The 19855-nt window shown below is 38.8% G+C and overlaps 3 protein-coding genes across 3 annotated transcripts; all 3 read left to right on the forward strand.

The window, feature by feature from the left end:
* Positions 1–1634: 1634 nt before the first annotated feature.
* LOC311496531 (uncharacterized protein) lies at positions 1635–7228 on the forward strand (the record flags this gene model as incomplete). The annotated part of the gene is made up of 6 exons (XM_084556420.1): positions 1635–1954; positions 2166–2358; positions 2469–3010; positions 3042–3235; positions 6718–6744; positions 6846–7228. Coding segments are annotated over 6 exons (1659 nt in total), but the record flags the coding sequence as incomplete, so codon positions are not given.
* A 258-nt stretch (positions 7229–7486) lies between these two features.
* On the forward strand, positions 7487–8366 carry LOC311496532 (fucolectin-like; the record flags this gene model as incomplete). Its single annotated transcript, XM_084556421.1, has 3 exons — positions 7487–7583; positions 7688–7970; positions 8192–8366. The coding sequence occupies 3 exons, from the start codon at positions 7487–7489 to the stop codon at positions 8364–8366; spliced, it is 555 nt and encodes a 184-aa protein (XP_084412547.1).
* A 2533-nt stretch (positions 8367–10899) lies between these two features.
* On the forward strand, positions 10900–15002 carry LOC311497464 (uncharacterized protein). Its single transcript, XM_084557786.1, has 5 exons — positions 10900–12708; positions 12888–13170; positions 13392–13546; positions 13651–13933; positions 14159–15002. The coding sequence occupies exons 1-5, from the start codon at positions 12645–12647 to the stop codon at positions 14331–14333; spliced, it is 960 nt and encodes a 319-aa protein (XP_084413912.1). The 5' UTR covers positions 10900–12644; the 3' UTR covers positions 14334–15002.
* Positions 15003–19855: the final 4853 nt, after the last annotated feature.

The raw sequence follows: 19855 nt of genomic DNA on the forward strand, positions 1-19855 counted from the left end.
GCATCTGTACATAGTGTGGACTGGAAGTCCCAAGGTCAGAGATAGGAAAGGGAGTGGAGAATGACAGAGCCAAGATCCCGTGGGACTTCCAGATACAGACTGACAAGCTGGTGATGGCTAACCAACCGGACAAACAGCAGAAAAGGGTAGTAGTGATAGATGTATCAATCCTGAGTGATAGCAAGATCAAAAAATGAGGAATTAGAGGATTAACTTTAAAACTAAGCAAAGTAACTAAAGCTTTAAAAAAAAAAAAAAGGCGAGAGATATAAAATCTATGATATTGCCTCTGACATGTACTGGGGTGAAGTGGAAAGTAGCAGAAACATCATAAGCATGGATAGTAGATTTGAGTAAAACAGAGTTTACGAGTTTAGTTGTGCGTGTCATTTCCAACTCACATGTGGCGAGGTCATGCAATACTAATCCCGTGAGATTAAGGTTTGGGCCCTGCAAAAGAAACAAGTCATCTGATGGGCACTTTGGCGTTTGACAAGGGTATGTATAGAAATGCATACAAATTTACAAAACCAACTGTTGTTATTTGAGTAGGATTTTCATGATTCAAACATGTGCCAATCATGCTCAGCACAGAAGCATAAAAGAGCTGCTCCTCAATGAATACATTTAGTTCAACGGCATCTACTTCCAAAGAACTGCTAGGCTTTCAGGTAAGTAGGGTTATTTTTCATCTCTGATGACACAGATGTTTAATTTTCAATTGTGACATTCCCAGCTAAGTGAAATCCGGGTTTCCAAAAAAAATAGAAACTAGATCACTGTTATACAGCAATGTGGTACACTCTTTCTTTACAGGATGATGTCTCCAGCTGTGCTGTTTGTCTTGCTGTCAGTTCTAGGAGAGATAAGCGTCTGTTCTGGTGAGATTAATCTTTGACCTGGTTTTAATAATGTTGATATTTTTTCCAAATGGATGATAAATTTACGGTTTGGAATATCACTTTAAATGTTTTATTAATGTACAGTAGTCCCTCGCTATAACGCGGTTCACCTTTCGCGGCCTCGCAGTTTCGCGAATTTTTTTAGTGCAATTTTGCATGCTTTTTTTTAAATTTTTTTTTACAGTGCATTGTTTTCTGCGTCCTGATTGGCTAAGGGAGAGCCCGTGTGTCGTCTTTTGCGTCCTGATTGGCTAAGGGACTGTAGACCATTGTCAATCAATCTCCTCCATACGGTGTCTCTTGTACAGTACAGAATGCGTTCAGCTTGCCAAATTTACATATACAGTATCTTTGATCGCTGGCAGTGTGACTGAAGTGCGGTATGTTTGCAAGTTATTGAGAAAAGTGTATAAAATGTGTAGTGAGGGGTTTTGCAACCTTAAAATATTTATAATCATTGTAAAAAATAAAGCTGACTACTTCGCGGATTTCGCCTATCGCGGGTTATTTTTAGAACGTAACTCCCGCGATAAACGAGGGACTACTATACTTTTGCTCATAAGTTTAATGAAATGTGCAGTGACAAAAGTAATGCTTTGGCGCTTTTGTCAAAAAAATTTATCACTCTCCAGGTACTAATATTGCTGGTCCTAAGTGTAACTATCTGAGAGGCGAGTGTGAAATCAGGACATACTCTGACTTTGTCGCTTTTACCATATATATATATATATATCACTTTATATAATCACCACATTTTGCTGTTGTTCAGGTGCTAATATTGCTAGAGGTGGACAAGTGGCTCAGTCTTCACAGTATGGAAGAGCCATCCCGCAAAGGGCCATTGATGGAAATCGTGCCAGCCACTGGGGAAAGGGCTCCTGTACCCACACACAAAAAGACAACAGTCCATGGTGGAGACTTGACCTCCTGAAGACATATAAAATCAACACCGTCACCATCACCAACAGGCGAGATTGTTGCCACAAAAGGATCAATGGAGCTGAGATCCGCATTGGAAATTCCCTTGATAACAACGGCAATGCCAATCCCAGGTACAAACGCCTTCTGCCCTAGACGAGGTTTGATTATTTAAAATTTGTTGTGTCTGTTCCAGAACAATGGGAAAGGATTTGACATCTGCAACTCCGACACACTTTAAATCCATATCAGAATTATTAGGTCTAAAGATCAGATCAACTGTGTGCACACAGTTTTATGATATAACAATTTTTTGCTATAATTCTTTTTTTTCCTCAAACTTTTCTTTTACAGATGTGCTGTGATCTCATCTATCGCACCTGGCGCCTCCCAAACCTTTGTGTGTAATGGCATGGTAGGCCGTTATGTTCACATCGTGATTCCCGGAAGACAAGAATATCTGACGCTGTGTGAGGTGGAAGTTGATGGCGAACTTCCAGGTAACGTTGGTAAGTACAGGGGTATATCAGTGGTGAGGGTAAAAATCAAGCCATGCACTGACTTTGTCCCTTCTACAAAATATATATCATCATCACATTTTGCTATTGTCCAGGTACAAATATTGCTAGAGGTGGACAAGTGGCTCAGTCTTCACTGTATGGAAGAGCCATCCCGCAAAGGGCCATTGATGGAAATCGTGCAAGCCACTGGGGAAAGGGCTCCTGTACCCACACACTAAAAGACAAAAGTCCATGGTGGAGACTTGACCTCCTGAAGACATATAAAATCAACACCGTCACCATCACCAACAGGCGAGATTGTTGTCACAAAAGGATCAATGGAGCTGAGATCCGCATTGGAAATTCCCTTGATAACAATGGCAATGCCAATCCCAGGTACAAACGCCTTCTGCCCTACACAAGGTTTGATTATTTAAATCAACAAACAAATCAACAAATTATTTGTTGTGTCTGTTCCAGAAAAATGGGAAAGCATTTGATATCTGCAATTTTTTATATTCTATTTCCAAGATTTTTTATATTGTTAGGCATCTGGGAGGACTGCAAAAGAAGAATTTCATTGTGCAGGGAAACATGTTTCTACACTGTGCACATGACAATAAACTCTTTGTATCTTTGCATCAGAATTATTAGGTCTAAAGATCAGATCAGTTGTACGCATACAGTTTTATGATATAACAAATTTTTAGCTATAATTCAGTTTTTCCCTCAACCTTTTCTTTTACAGATGTGCTGTGATCTCATGTATCGGAGCTGGCGCTTCCAAAACCTTTGAGTGTAATGGCATGGAAGGACGTTATGTTAACATCGTGATTCCTGGAAGAAAAGAATACTTGACGCTGTGTGAGGTGGAAGTGTTTGGCGTAGAATCTGTTCCTCGCAATGAATACGACTGCAAATAACCTTCCTCACATGTTACTCTTGTCCTGTCCTTTGTAAAGACAATGGCATATGTTTGATTAAGTTCACTGAAAGGGGATTTTCTTAAAGCTGCACAGTCAACATACATATACATGCATGGTTTTAGAGTCACACAGTCTGATTTAAAGTGAAACTGTAATTATACACTCGGATTCTAATCAAAACTTTAATTCTAAAATTCTGATTGATGAAAATGATACTGGACCTTTTCATCAAGAATTCCATAATAGATATATAATATTGTTTTTCGGTACCACTTCTTCTTTTTCTGTCATCTGTTGAAATGATTAAATCAAAATAAATTGGTGATCTCTGCTTCTAGCATATAAGGACTGGTTGCATTAATTCAATTCAACCCCGAATTCCAGCCGAAATGTCAAATCCTTGTTTAAAAATCATGTACTTTGTATTAGTCCGTCTTTAAATTATCATAACAACGCTGATTTTGGATTTAGCAAAAAATTGCAGCAGCCTGAGGAGTGATAGGAATACTAAACATAATGCATTCTATGGACAGATTTATGAAAGATTAATAAAAATATTACCGAATAAAACTAATTTGTAGTTAGCAGGTGATTTATCAGTTTAACTGTGAGCTCTTATAAAGTTAAGTTAGTTCACATTACATCTGGAGTCGTTTCCAGTATAACGTCTGGCTGATTGGACTTCTCTCTAATAAGGTACCAATGTATGTCAATGTGTCACCAGGTAATTGACGTTGCGATTATTTTAAAGCTGGCCATGTGGCATACTGGATTCAAACAGTAGAATATATGATAAGCAAAAGTGCTGGGAACACATGATATTAGAGACTAAACACACAGACAATTTAAGAGAAACAAAGTAAGGCTACAATGCATATCAGATGAACAACAGATCAGGTCAGGTCAGCAGACCATAGCATCATTAGACCTACTTTGAGCATGTACTTTTGCACACATATCAATAGAAAGGTGCCCAGGAACAATTCAAAGCGCATACAATGTAATGCAAGGTGCAGGAATAATAAGGTAGGGTGAATATTAAAGTTAGCATTGGGGAAGCACAAAAACTTCAAGTTAAATGCTCTAAAAAAGAAAAGTAAAGAAGAAATAATAAATGACAGAGAAGAGCGTGCAGAACACCTGATGAGACAGAGGAGAAGGTGACAGACGGGATGTCGAGGCGACATGATAGGCACCAGTTGGCGAGGGAAGGAAGGAAGGAGTTGGGAATGTTGTAGCAAAGCTGGAGGTAAATTAAAATGCAAAAGGAGAAGTGAATGCAATGTGGAAAACAAGGAGAGGAAAACGGAGGAATACAAAGGACATGGAGAGCGGGAAGAGATGCAGATAGAAATGTTCTTTAGCATCCGAAGTCCATGAAGGGGCAGGATGTTAGAAGTGTGAGAAAGGGTGGGGAGAGAAAGCAGAGAGAGTGGAACAGAGCCAAAGAAGAACAGTTATTGATAGGCTCAAGCAGTTGCTGTGGGGATTTCGTAGATACTTTTTTAACCCCTTTAATTTTTGCATAACAGCTATGAAAAACATTTGGAGCACGCACTTTCAACTGAGAGTCATAAATACTATGTGTCAAATATATAATGATTATCAAGTTCTATGTTTGCTTTGACAAAGGTTGTGTTCACAGTTAAAATACTTCTCAACGGTACCATTACTATACCATTACACTTATTCTTGTGGTCATGTACTTTTGTTCACATTTGCATATTCACATTTAAGACTTTATTGTCTTGATCAAGATAGTGATCCTATGAGTGAATATTCATGCGGCGTATAAAGCCGTTTCTCAATTCACGGGCCACATCCTTCAGAGGATATTGTCAGTGTAGGCTTGGTCTTATTTGCGGACAGAGAATATCCACCCATGTGTTGTTACATGACTGTCTGGTGTACTGCCAATTTTGCATCACCGCCTTCATACTTGCGCCTGTCATTCTAGCATGACAATCGCCGCTAATGTGGATGGAGCAAGAAAGTTTTATCTTTATGTTTATATATATATATATATATAAATATATATATATGTGTGTGTGTGTTTGTGCATAGTATGGACTGGAAGTCCCAAGGTCAGAGATAAGAAAGGGAGTGGAGAATGATAGAGCCAAGATCCCGTGGGACGTCCAGATACAGACTGACAAGCTGGTGATGGCTAACCAACCGGACAAACAGCAGAAAAGGGCCATAGTGATAGATGTAGCAATCCTGAGTGATAGCAAGATCAGAAAAAAATTAATTAAAGGATTAACTTTAAAACTATCCAAATATTTATTTTCTTTTAATTTTTAACTAATTCTCTCATGTGTAAGTGTTATACCTGTTTACATATTTCTTGCTTTTTTATTAACAATCAGAACTCGCAAAGTAACTAAAGCTTTAAAAAAGTCTCGAGATATAAAATCTATGATATCACCTCTCACATGTAGTGGAGTAAAGTGGAAAGTAGCAGAAACATCATAAGCATGGATAGTAAATTTGAGTAAAACAGAGTTTACAAGTATAGATGTGTGCCTGTCATTTCCAACTCAAATGACACGAGGTCATGCAATATTAATCCTGTGAGATTAAGGTTTGGGCCCATCAAAAGAAACAATCATGTGATGGGCACTTTGGCGTTTGACAAGGGTGTGCATAAAAAGCATACAAATTTACAAAACCAACTGTTGTTATTTGAGCAGGATTTTCATGATTCAAACATGTGGCAATCCTGCTTGGCACAGAAGCATAAAAGAGCTGCTCCTCTATGCACACTTTAAGTTCGACGGCATCTACTTCCTAAGAAGAACTGCTAGGCTTTCAGGTAAGTAGGGTTATTTTTTAATTTATCGCTTTTCTATGCTTCTCATTCGTGAAAGATGAACATAATCAAACTGATTTGCGTAAATGTGAATAATATATTACACTGATACTCAAGTGATACTTTTTTATGATTTGTTAGTGGTTACGTACTTTTGTTTATGTTTGCATATTCCCATTTGGGACATTGATGTCTAGATTAATATGGTGATTCACAAGCTTACGTTTATGTACTATTGTGTCTCAGGTGTTTTATTCGATATTAAATACAAACTTTTGGAAATGTATTATTCTGTCCCTGTGCAGTAAATCTTGAGTCTTGGTTGGGTCATGACGTATCCACCCATTAAGACTTCACGACCAGCATAAAGACGCCTCATATCTCAGCCGCACCTTAAGTAACCTTTGTAATGGGACAGACTTTTTGTGCCACCGTGACCGTTGAACATTTTCATTTCTTTCTGAGACTATTAACAGCCAGATTAACATGATGATGGCAAACTGATGACACAGATGTTTAATTTTCAATTGTTACATTACCAACTACGTTAAATCCACGATTACAAAAAAATTTAAACTAGATCACCGCTATACAGTAATGTGGTACACTCTTTCTTTACAGGATGATGACTCCAGTTGTGCTGTTTGTCTTGCTGTCAGTTCTAGGAGAGATAAGCGTCTGTTCTGGTGAGATTAATTGGTGCTTTTGTCAAAAAAATTTATCACTCTCCAGGTACTAATATTGCTGGTCCTAAGTGTAACTATCTGAGAGGCGTGTGTGAAATCAGGACATGCTCTGACTTTGTCCCTTTTACCATATATAAATATCTCACTTTATATAATTACCACATTTTGCTGTTGTCCAGGTACGAATATTGCTAGAGGTGGACAAGTGGCTCAGTCTTCACAGTATGGAAGAGCCATCCCGCAAAGGGCCATTGATGGAAATCGTGCAAGCCACTGGAGACAGGGCTCCTGTACCCACACACTAAATGACAAAAGTCCATGGTGGAGACTTGACCTCCTGAAGACATATAAAATCAACACCGTCACCATCACCAACAGGCGAGATTGTTGTCACAAAAGGATCAATGGAGCTGAGATCCGCATTGGAAATTTCCTTTATAACAACGGCAATGCTAATCCCAGGTACAAACGCCTTCTGCCCTAGACAGGTTTGATTATTTAAAATTTGTTGTGTCTGTTCCAGAAAAAATGGGAAAGGATTTGACATCTGCAACTCCGACACACTTTGACTCACCATCAGAATTATTAGGTCTAAAGATCAGATCAACTGTGCCGACACAGTTTTATGATATAACAAATTTCTAGCTACATTTCTTTTTTTTTCCTCAAACTTTTCTTTTACAGATGTGCTGTGATCTCATCTATGGGAGCTGGTGCCTCCCAAACCTTTGTGTGTAATGGCATGGAAGGCCGTTTCGTTAACATCGTGATTCCTGGAAGAAGACAATACCTGACGCTGTGTGAGGTGGAAGTTGATGGCGAACTTTCAGATAACGTTGGTAAGTACAGGGGTATATGAGTGGTGAGGGTAAAAATCAAGCCATGCACTGACTCTGTCCCTTTTACAAAATATATATCATGATCACATTTTGCTTCTGTCCAGTTACGAATATTGCTAGAGGTGGACAAGTGGCTCAGTCTTCACAGTATAAAAATGCCATCCCGCAAAGGGCCATTGATGGAAATCGTGCAAGCCACTGGAGAAAGGGCTCCTGTACCCACACACTAAAAGACAAAAGTCCATGGTGGAGACTTGACCTCCTGAAGACATATAAAATCAACACCGTCACCATCACCAACAGGCGAGATTGTTGTCACAAAAGGATCAATGGAGCTGAGATCCGCATTGGAAATTCCCTTGATAACAACGGCAATACCAATCCCAGGTACAAACGCTTTCTGCCCTAGACAGGTTTGATTATTTAAAATTTGTTGTGTCTGTTCCAGAAAAAATGGGAAAGGATTTGACATCTGCAACTCTGACACACTTTAAATCTCCATTAGAATTATTAGGTCTAAAGATCAGATCAACTGTGCGCACACAGTTTTATGATATAACAACTTTTTGCAATCATTTTTTTTTTTTCCTCAAACTTTTCTGTTACAGATGTGCTGTGATCTCATCTATGGGAGCTGGTGCCTCCCAAACCTTTGAGTGTAATGGCATGGAAGGCCGTTATGTTAACATCGTGATTCCTGGAAGAAGAGAATACCTGACGCTGTGTGAGGTAGAAGTGTTTGGCGTAGAATCTGTTAATTCCAATGAATACGACTGCAAATAACCTTCCTCACACTTCACACGTGTCCCGTTACTCGTAAACACAATGGCATATGTTGGAATAAGTTCACTGAAAAGGCATTTTTTTGAAAACTGCACAGTCAACATACATATACATGCATGGTTTTAGATTCACACAGTCTGATTTAAAGTGAAAATGTAATTATACACTCGGATTCAAATCAAAACTTTAATTCTAAAATTCTGATTGATGAAAATGATACTGGACCTTTTCATCAAGAATTCCATAATAGATAGAAAATACTGTTTTGTGGTACCACTTCTACTTTTTCTGTTTTATCTGTTGAAATGATTAAATCAAAATAAATTGGTGATCTCTGCTTCTAGCATATAAGTACTGGTTGCATTAATTCAATTCAACCCCAAATTCCAGCTGAAATGTCAAATCCTTGTTTAAAATTACATAATTAGTTAATTTTCTGTATTTATTGTGCAAATAAAAATACTAGGTAGGCACTTTGCACTTTGTTTCCGCACAGAATAAGATCATGTACTTTGTATTAGTCTGTCATTAAATTACCATAACAACGCTGATTTTGGATTTAGCAAGAAATTGCAGCAGCCTGAGGAGTGATAGGAATACTAAACATAATCCATTCTATTTACAGATTTATAAAAGATTAATAAAAATATTAGCGAATAACACTAATTTGTAGTTAGCAGGTGATTTATCAGTTTGACTGCGAGCTCTTATAAAGTTAAGCTCGTTCACGTTACGTCTGGAGTCGTTTCCAGTATAACGTCTGGCTGATTTGACTTCTCTCTAATAAGGCACCACTGTATGTCAATGTGTCACCAGGTAATTGACGTTGCGATTATTTTAATTCTGGCCTTACAATGTTAACAGGAATCACATGTGGCATACTGTATTCAAACAGTAGAATATATTATAAGCAAAAGTGCTGGGAACACATGATATTAGAGACTAAACACACAGACAATTTAAGAGAAACTAAGTAAGGCTACAATGCATATCAGATGAACAACAGATCAGGTCAGGTCAGCAGACCATAGCATCATTAGACCTACTTTGAGCATGTACTTTTGCACACGTATCAATAGAAAGGTGCCCAGGAACAATTCAAAGCGCATACAATGTAATGCAAGGTGCAGGAATAATAAGGTAGGGTGAATATTAAAGTTAGCATTGGGGAAGCACAAAACCTTAAAATTAAATGCGCTAAAAAAGAAAAGTAAAGAAGAAATAATAAATGACAGAGAAGAGCGTGCAGAACACCTGATGAGACAGAGGAGAAGGTGACAGACGGGATGTTTAGGCGACATGATAGGCACCAGTTGGCGAGGGAAGGAAGGAAGGAGTTGGGAATGTTGTAGCAAAGCTGGAGGTAAATTAAAATGCAAAAGGAGAAGTGAATGCAATACGGAAAACAAGGAGAGGAAAACGGAGGAATACAAAGGACATGGAGAGCGGGAAGAGATGCAGATAGAAAGTCCATGAAGGGGCAGGATGTTAGAAGTGTGAGAAAGGGTGGGGAGAGAAAGCAGAGAGAGTGGAACAGAGCCAAAGAAGAACAGTTATTGATAGGCTCAAGCAGTTGCTATGGGGATTTCGTAGATACTTTTTTAACCCCTTTAATTTTTGCATAACAGCTATGAAAAACATTTGGAGCACGCACTTTCAACTGAGAGTCATAAATACTATGTGTCAAATATATAATGATTATCAAGTTCTATGTTTGCTCTGACCAAGGTCGTGTTCACAGTTAAAATACTTCTCAACGGTACCATTACTATACCATTACACTTATTCTTGTGGTCATGTACTTTTGTTCACATTTGCATATTCACATTTAAGACTTTATTGTCTTGATCAAGATAGTGATCCTATGAGTGAATATTCATGCGGCGTATAAAGCCGTTTCTCAATTCACGGGCCACATCCTTCAGAGGATATTGTCAGTGTAGGCTTGGTCTTATTTGCGGACAGAGAATATCCACCCATGTGTTGTTACATGACTGTCTGGTGTACTGCCAATTTTGCATCACCGCCTTCATACTTGCGCCTGTCATTCTAGCATGACAATCGCCGCTAATGTGGATGGAGCAAGAAAGTTTTATCTTTATGTTTATATATATATATATATATATATATATATATATATATATATATATATATGTGTGTGTGTGTTTGTGCATAGTATGGACTGGAAGTCCCAAGGTCAGAGATAAGAAAGGGAGTGGAGAATGATAGAGCCAAGATCCCGTGGGATGTCCAGATACAGACTGACAAGCTGGTGATGGCTAACCAACCGGACAAACAGCAGAAAAGGGCCATAGTGATAGATGTAGCAATCCTGAGTGATAGCAAGATCAGAAAAAAATTAATTAAAGGATTAACTTTAAAACTATCAAAATATTTATTTTCTTTTAATTTTTAACTAATTCTCTCATATGTAAGTATTAGACCTGTTGCTTTTTTATTAACAATCAGAACTCGCAAAGTAACTAAAGCTTTAAAAAAGTCTCGAGATATAAAATCTATGATATCACCTCTCACATGTAGTGGAGTAAAGTGGAAAGTAGCAGAAACATCATAAGCATGGATAGTAAATTTGAGTAAAACAGAGTTTACAAGTATAGATGTGTGCCTGTCATTTCCAACTCACATGACACGAGGTCATGCAATATTAATCCTGTGAGATTAAGGTTTGGGCCCATCAAAAGAAACAATCATGTGATGGGCACTTTGGCGTTTGACAAGGGTGTGTATAAACAGCATACAAATTTACAAAACCAACTGTTGTTATTTGAGCAGGATTTTCATGATTCAAACATGTGCCAATCCTGCTCGGCACAGAAGCATAAAAGAGCTGCTCCTCTATGCACACTTTAAGTTCGACGGCATCTACTTCCTAAGAAGAACTGCTAGGCTTTCAGGTAAGTAGGGTTATTTTTTAATTTATCGCTTTTCTATGCTTCTCATTCGTGAAAGATGAACATAATCAAACTGATTTGCGTAAATGTGAATAATATATTACACTGATACTCAAGTGATACTTTTTTATGATTTGTTAGTGGTTACGTACTTTTGTTTATGTTTGCATATTCCCATTTGGGACATTGATGTCTAGATTAATATGGTGATTCACAAGCTTACGTTTATGTACTATTGTGTCTCAGGTGTTTTATTTGATATTAAATACAAACTTTTGGAAATGTATTATTCTGTCCCTGTGCAGTAAATCTTGAGTCTTGGTTGGGTCATGACGTATCCACCCATTAAGACTTCACGACCAGCATAAAGACGCCTCATATCTCAGCCGCACCTTAAGTAACCTTTGTAATGGGACAGACTTTTTGTGCCACCGTGACCGTTAAACATTTTCATTTCTTTCTGAGACTATTAACAGCCAGATTAACATGATGATGGCAAACTGATGACACAGATGTTTAATTTTCAATTGTGACATTACCAACTACCGTAATTTCCGGACTATAAGCCGCTACTTTTGTCACTTGCTTTGGACCCTGCGGCTCATACAACGGATATATGGATTCTTACAGCTAACGGTCACCAGGGGCGCACTATCATGGAAGCGCAAGAGCGAGACAGACAGTTCGCGCCAGGTAACGAGAGCAAAACAAACCAAGTGAGCCCAAATGCAGTACGAGAGCTGCTTTTAAGTTAAAGGCGATCGATCTGGCTGACTTTTCTGGTATAGTAGGCTGGTTATTTTGATACAGTAAACGGCCGTGTTACTGCACCTTTACTGCTGTGTTACAGGCAAGCACTTTTACAAACAAATTAAATTTAGCCATTTAACGTTATTGCCTCGTCAAGCGTTGTAAGCTTTGTTTTTTGTTATACTGCACTACTACGGTACTATGACTGCAGGAAGTGCGCTAGGAGCACACCGTTGTATTATTTGTGCACTGCACGAATGCTGTTTGTAATGTCAAAGATGTGAAAGTTTGATCGATTGATCGATTGATTGATTGAAAGATTTATTGTGTTTCTCAAATGTAAATAAATGGGACGCTTTGCGTTTCCAAACAGTCATTTCTGTCCCGACAATCCCCTCCGTGGTAGAAGAAACCCTTACGGTAATTAAACATTAAAAAACCAGCGGCTTATAGTCGGGTGCGGCTTATATATGGAAAAATCTGTATTTAGCTGGTGCGTCTTATATTCAGGTGCGCCTTATAGTCCGGAAATTACAGTACGTTAATTCCAGGATTACAAAAAAATTAAAACTAGATCACTGTTATACAGTAATGTGGTACACTCTTTCTTTACAGGATGATGACTCCAGTTGTGCTGTTTGTCTTGCTGTCAGTTCTAGGAGAGATAAGCGTCTGTTCTGGTGAGATTAATTGGTGCTTTTGTCAAAAAAATTTATCACTCTCGAGGTACTAATATTGCTAGTCCTAAGTGTAACTATCTGAGAGGCGTGTGTGAAATCAGGACATGCTCTGACTTTGTCCCTTTTACCATATATAAATATCTCACTTTATATAATTACAACATTTTGCTGTTGTCCAGGTACGAATATTGCTAGAGGTGGACAAGTGGCTCAGTCTTCACAGTATGGAAGAGCCATCCCGCAAAGGGCCATTGATGGAAATCGTGCAAGCCACTGGAGAAAGGGCTCCTGTAGCTGCACAAGAAAAGACAAAAGTCCATGGTGGAGACTTGACCTCCTGAACACATATAAAATCAACACCGTCACCATCACCAACAGGCGAGATTGTTGTCCCAAAAGGATCAATGGAGCTGAGATTCGCATTGGAAATTCCCTTGATAACAACGGCAATGCCAATCCCAGGTACAAATGCTGTCTGCCCTAGACAGGTTTGATGATTTAAAATTTGTTGTGTCTGTTCCAGAAAAAATGGGAAAGGATTTGACATCTGCAACTCCGACACACTTTGACTCACCATCAGAATTATTAGGTCTAAAGATCAGATCAACTGTGCGCACACAGTTTTATGATATAACAACTTTTTGCAATCATTTTTTTTTTTTCCTCAAACTTTTCTTTTACAGATGTGCTGTGATCTCATCTATGGGAGCTGGTGCCTCCCAAACCTTTGCGTGTAATGGCATGGAAGGCCGTTATGTTAACATCGTGATTCCTGGAAGAAGAGAATACCTGACGCTGTGTGAGGTGGAAGTTGATGGCGAACTTTCAGGTAACGTTGGTAAGTACAGGGGTATATCAGTGGTGAGGGTAAAAATCAAGCCATGCACTGACTTTGTCCCTTTTACAAAATATATATCATCATCACATTTTGCTTCTGTCCAGGTACGAATATTGCTAGAGGTGGACAAGTGGCTCAGTCTTCACAGTATGGAAGAGCCATCCCACAAAGGGCCATTGATGGAAATCGTGCAAGCCACTGGGGAAAGGGCTCCTGTAGCTGCACAAGAAAAGACAAAAGTCCATGGTGGAGACTTGACCTCCTGAAGACATATAAAATCAACACCGTCATCATTACAAACAGGCGAGATTGTTGTCCCAAAAGGATCAATGGAGCTGAGATCCGCATCGGAAATTCCCTTGATAACAATGGCAATGCCAATCCCAGGTACAAAAGCCTTCTGCCCTAACAAGGTTATTTGATTATTTAAAACTTGTTGTGTCTGTTCCAGAAAAATGGGAAAGCATTTGACATCTGCAACTCCGACACACTTTAAATCCCCATCAGAATTATTAGGTCTAAAGATCAGATCAACTGTGCGCACACAGTTTTATGATATAACAATTTTTTGCAATAATTTTTTTTTTTTTCCCTCAAACTTTTCTTTTACAGATGTGCTGTGATCTCATCTATCGGAGCTGGCGCCTTCCGAACCTTTGAGTGTAATGGCATGGAAGGACGTTATGTTAACATTGTGATTCCTGGAAGAAGAGAATACTTGACGCTGTGTGAGGTGGAAGTGTTTGGCGTAGAATCTGTTCCTTCCAATGAATACGACTGCAAATAACCTTCCTCACACTTCACACTTGTCCTGTTACTGGTAAAGACAATGGCATATGTTGGAATAAGTTTAAAGCTGCACAGTCAACATACATGCATGGTTTTAGATTCACACAGTCTGATCCAAAGTGAAACTGTAATTATACACTCGGATTCAAAGGAAATAACTTTCTTAATTCTGCAGTTCTGATTGATGAAAATGATACTGGACCTTTTCATCAAGAATTCCATAATAAATATAAAATACTGTTTTCTGGTAACACTTCTACTTTTTCTGTCATCTGCTGAAATGATAAAATCAAAATAAATGGGTGATCTCTGCTTCTAGCATATAAGTACTGGTTGCATTAATCAATTCAACCCTGAATTTCAGTTTATTTTAACTACATTTTTCTTTATCGGTTTGAAAGCATTTATGCAGTTATTATTTATTTAATGTTTTGAATTACAACAGGGATAAATGTTTATGCCATCTTATTTGTACTGCCAGCTCTACTAAAACAGGTGATGTTATATTTCACCAACGGACCAGACCACCAAATGAACACCACATGTGTGGTCTTGCTCAAGATAACTGTAAGTTAACCATGCTAATATATATAATTAAATAAATATGTATATAACTAGAAATAAACATTGGTGTACACTGAACAGACATGTGGTTCTGCCATAACCATTAAAATCTGCAATCTACACAATGTTCACCAAGGACATTAAGTCATTACAAGTCCATTTAGTAATTACAGCCATCCTTAGTTACCAGTTAGACTACCTATTGTGACCTCTGCTGCCACTGCTCGTTTTCTTGACGCTGCTTCTCTTCTCCTAAGCCATCTCTGTCCTACATCGTCTTTCAAGTTGTCCAAGTGGGACCACGTATTCTTTCCAGTGGCCATAATGGAGGACGGAAGACTACACAAAATTACCTTTATAAACATTTATTTAACAGCAGCTTTTCTCTCCATTTTCTATGAAGCAGTTTTGTCATTTAGTTACCCAGATGGGTGCAATACATAATTTAGGCAGCCTGTCACTCTGGTGATGTGTCGAAAATGAGACTATTGAGAGTCTATAATTTTGCTCATCATAGACTGGTAGTGGTAAATGATAAACTGGTGGCAGAAAGAGGATATGGCAGGATCCGTTCCTGCAGCCAAAGAGATGAGTCATCCACTTACCGAGCTTGGCCATTAACTTGGTGACCCAATTAATTTCTACGCATGCCTTGGCAACCTTTTGTATGCTATATGTAATGGATTAACCTGCCTTCCTCCACAGGTGATTCACATGCCTATCTCAGCAACCAATTGGTAACCCATGTGTAACTGGCTGCTAGTCATTAGCATTCCAAGGACTGAAACTAGCATTCACGGCTTGTGTCTAGCATTCCAAGACTAGACACTTGAAATGCTAAGCAATAGCAACTAGATGCTGGGCTGGCATCCCTTATGGTAGCCATGCAGCTTGTGATAAAATATTAACCGCAATTGATTTACGTTATTGTATTTGCGGCTTATTTATAGATATAGATAGATGTTATTGATATAATGGTATGGCACTAAATGTGCTTGAAGCAGTGTTTGTGTTTGTAAAGAAATCTCCATACAAACTATACAAATCTGTAACAGAGAAGACAGTTGTTAGGATGTTTTCATAAAACGGAATTACAGTGTGGTGTGCCGCAGGGGTCCGTTACTGGACTACTATTATTCCTCATTTACATAAATGACTTACGCAATGTGTGCAAAATTGTCTCCCCTATTATGTTTGCTGATGACACAACCTTGCTTCTGTTGCGCCAACATTTTGGTCATTAACAATGCCAGATCTTTTTTATTTGGTTTCACAGAATGGCTTAGGGCTTAAGAATACAAAATGTTGTTACCTTATTTTGTTATTTTCATTGCCAAAAGAAAAGAAGAAAAAAGACAACTATAACAAAATGTAGCTGGAGAAAGCCCATGAATGATGTCAGCAGAAAACAGCCAGTTCTGTTGGAATAATTTGGCTTTTGCCTTTTATTATTCTTGGATCTATGTGATTAAAACGTCCCATAATTTTTCACATAATCCACTGAAATGGCCCTTCATCTTCTCCTCTGTCTCAAGAAACTGACTGTCTCACAAGTTTTAAAATGTTAAACATTTTCCTATATACACCAATCAGGCATAACATTATGACCACCTTCCTAATATTGTGTAGGCCTCCCTTGTGCCTCATCAGAGAACGGACATGGGCCTTCTGAGGGTGTCCTGTGGTGTTTGGCAACAGAATGTTGTTAGTGGGGGCCTTTGGGTCCTACGGATTGAGTGGAGGGGCCTCTGTGGGTCAGACTTGTTCCAGTGCAGCAGACAGATACTTGATCAGTTTGGGATCTAGAGAATTTGGAGGCCACGTCAACACCTTGTGCTGTTTTTCATGTTTTTTGCGTTGTTCCTAAACCATTTTTGTGTGTGTGCCTGTGTCAGACTGCATCCTGCTGGGGATGGCTGCTGCCGTCAGCATCCACACGAAACCTGGCCAAGAGTCATATTTAAAATATTTTAGATCAAATTTAGAAAGAGGTTTAATTTGCAGTTCACAACGGCAATATTCTTTGCGTTTACACACATATATATACACTTAGAAGTAATCAAAATCTTTCTCCCTGCACATTCATTGTGAGTTCTCTAACTACTTTGTTGGATTTTTACCTGTGCAAAAAAATAATAATATATATATATATATATATATATATATATATAAGCTCTAAAATGAGCAAACAATTTGTCAAAAAATTGCATCTTGCTGTGTGGCAAGATAAAGTAAAGGTGGTGCATAGGTAGTGGGATGTCTAGTATGGTACTCAATTCTTATTATATAGTATTTGGTTGATGTAAGCTTCCATCACTTGTCACTTCTTTGAGCCATGGAGTGAGGACTCAAGGCACCAGGGGAAATCTTCCCTCTAACTGCTACTGCTTCGTGCTCTACCTAGCATTTAATCACTCCACGGAAGACTGGACACCACCAAAGTACATCTTTGTCTGGTGCATGTCTGTTACGGGGCACGATCCTTCATTGTTTTCATAGATGTTTGAATGGACGTTTTTTCACTCTAAATAAATAAATCTGCATGCACGTGTATGTAGATCACATTCTTACACTTATTTATACATGTGGCAGCTGGTTGAATTGTCCTTGCCATACCCGAATCTGTAAAGTAGTTTACCTCACACTGTGTACATTGGAATTAGTATCGTTGCAGAATGTGTAAACCAAACTTTAGTCAGTAGAGAGGAGGGGAACATAATGTACGACATAAAAACAGAGTTTAATATACTCATGTTCATAAGCACATAGACAAGCTATCTTGCTTTCAAGCCGATACACACATCAACCAAACACTTTTTCACTTCACATAAAATACATGGAGGAAACACACAGTGAGACGCACACATGCACAAAGCCATCAGAGCAAGGTCAAGCCTGACAGCAGGCAGATGAAGGACCACTTAGGAGACCTGTCTCTTGTCTTTATCCTGTGCTTCCCCCGTTGAGAGCTCTAAACTCAAAGAGCCTATTGATAGGGTATAAACGATGAAGTCATAGCTGCTTGCAATGTCAGTGGGAAGAGAAATAAACGGAATAAGTGTTGAGGTAGGGTAGAAAAATTGCAGATAATTGTGGAAAATTGCAATTAATCACAAAATTAGCAGAGAATTAATAACATGTGGTGTCTCTGGGGGGTGCTGCCTCGTCAAACTGCCATAACTCAGCTTGAATAGCAGAGTAAATATGAAGACATGTAATCACATTCACTCACGGATAGAAGTGGATATGTAGGCTGAAAGATGCAATAGCACAGCGTGATACATTTCACGCCAAAACACAATGGTGTGCAGATATTCATGTTAAGTTCGATTTCGAAGGAAAAAAACAAAAAACTGAATAAATAACGCTTGACCACGAAATAATATAATAATAATATCCCACCAGACCCACTTGTACACAAATGTCCACACAAACAAGAGTTGGAAGTGAATGCTTTATATCATGAGAGCTTAGTGGAGGGATTGGAGATTCTGTGTGTGTTCGATATTGTTGATTCTGCTCCGCGGAGCAGACCCATCACCTCTGAAAACACTGGAGACCCACTGGTTCAGCGCAGATTATAAATATGCATGGGAATCGATACATATTTGGCGGTGGGGGAGAGAAAAATTGAGAAAAACACAGGAAGAGAGCAGAGGCCCCGGAATGTTCATCTTCATTTATTACGGTCATTTATTCTCTTTCTCTTTCTTCCCTCTGCTGCACACACTCACTTCACCATCTTTGCGCTCACACACACACACACACAGGCTCAGCATTGGACGCAGCAAAAGGGAGAGTGAGGGAATATGTCCAGATCAGCAAATTATCCATTCTTTTCTCTCCCACCTTCCCTGTGGGGCTGTGTGGTGTGTAATAGCAAGTGCACTGCTCCTACGATTAGCCAGACTGTATATTTGTCATTTCAGGTCCATAAGGGAGGCCAGGAAGCGGTGTCGAGGCACAGGTTTATTCATCTACTGATTCTTTTCGAGATGCTCGGGCAAAGCCTGCAATTCCATCCAGTTTATATTATTTATTACGTTTTTTTGTTGTTGTGTTTTTTTTTTTTTAAATTGTGGTTACAAAATTATTCTTAAACAGGGATAATTTACTTGCGATACCTCACCTTCAGCTGCAGAGCTAACAGGGTTATGAGGGAGGTCCAGCAGCAGCTGTGAGAGTTTTGGTGAGATTTATTCATATATAATTTTTTTTTTGTTTGTTTGTTTGTTTTTTCAGTTTTTCATTCCCTGCTGTTTGTTCTTTCATATCCACTTAGATACATATTTAATCTGTCTGATGCTTCCCGTATCATCATCCTCTGGCTCTGCATCTAATTTTCTGCCCCTGTTATGACTGTGAAACCTGGAGTTATTCATTTTTTTTCCCCCATAAATTTCAACAAAGTAAGTTACAAGTCTAAATACTAGCTGCATAAACACAAACTGCCATGAGAGATTCTTGAGAATGTAGCACTGCAAGATATTAGAAGATGGTGCATATCAAAACCAAGTAATCTGAGATATGGGCATCATTTGCTGGGGTCTGGTTTAAAAGCAAAGAGTATAGCTGCTTCATTTTTAGAATCTGTGTAGAGATTTCTTTATTTGTGCTACACTATTTTTCCTCACATATATGGGCAACGTGACACAAGTGTTGGCGCCAGCAGAAGAACCACATTTTGTGTCTTCAACTTGAAATATGGCAGCAGCAGCCTTGGCCCAAAAGGACACATCTAAGCTTCTTATTCTTGTTTTATGACAAATAATAATGGCCCTACTTGTCTTGCTTCAGCACCTTTCCGCCATTCATTCAGCGTGCAATTTGCTGTATGTCCGTCCATCAAATGCCCCGACGCAGGCTCAAAGTGCACCCAAATGACCTCCATGCAACATTAACATTTGACAACAGACCAGTATAAATGCACGTTTGTGATATTACAACTTATCTTTG

This window comes from Chelon labrosus (genome assembly GCF_963514085.1).
Source record: "Chelon labrosus genome assembly, chromosome: 12".
NCBI classification, from domain to species: Eukaryota; Metazoa; Chordata; class Actinopteri; order Mugiliformes; family Mugilidae; genus Chelon; species Chelon labrosus.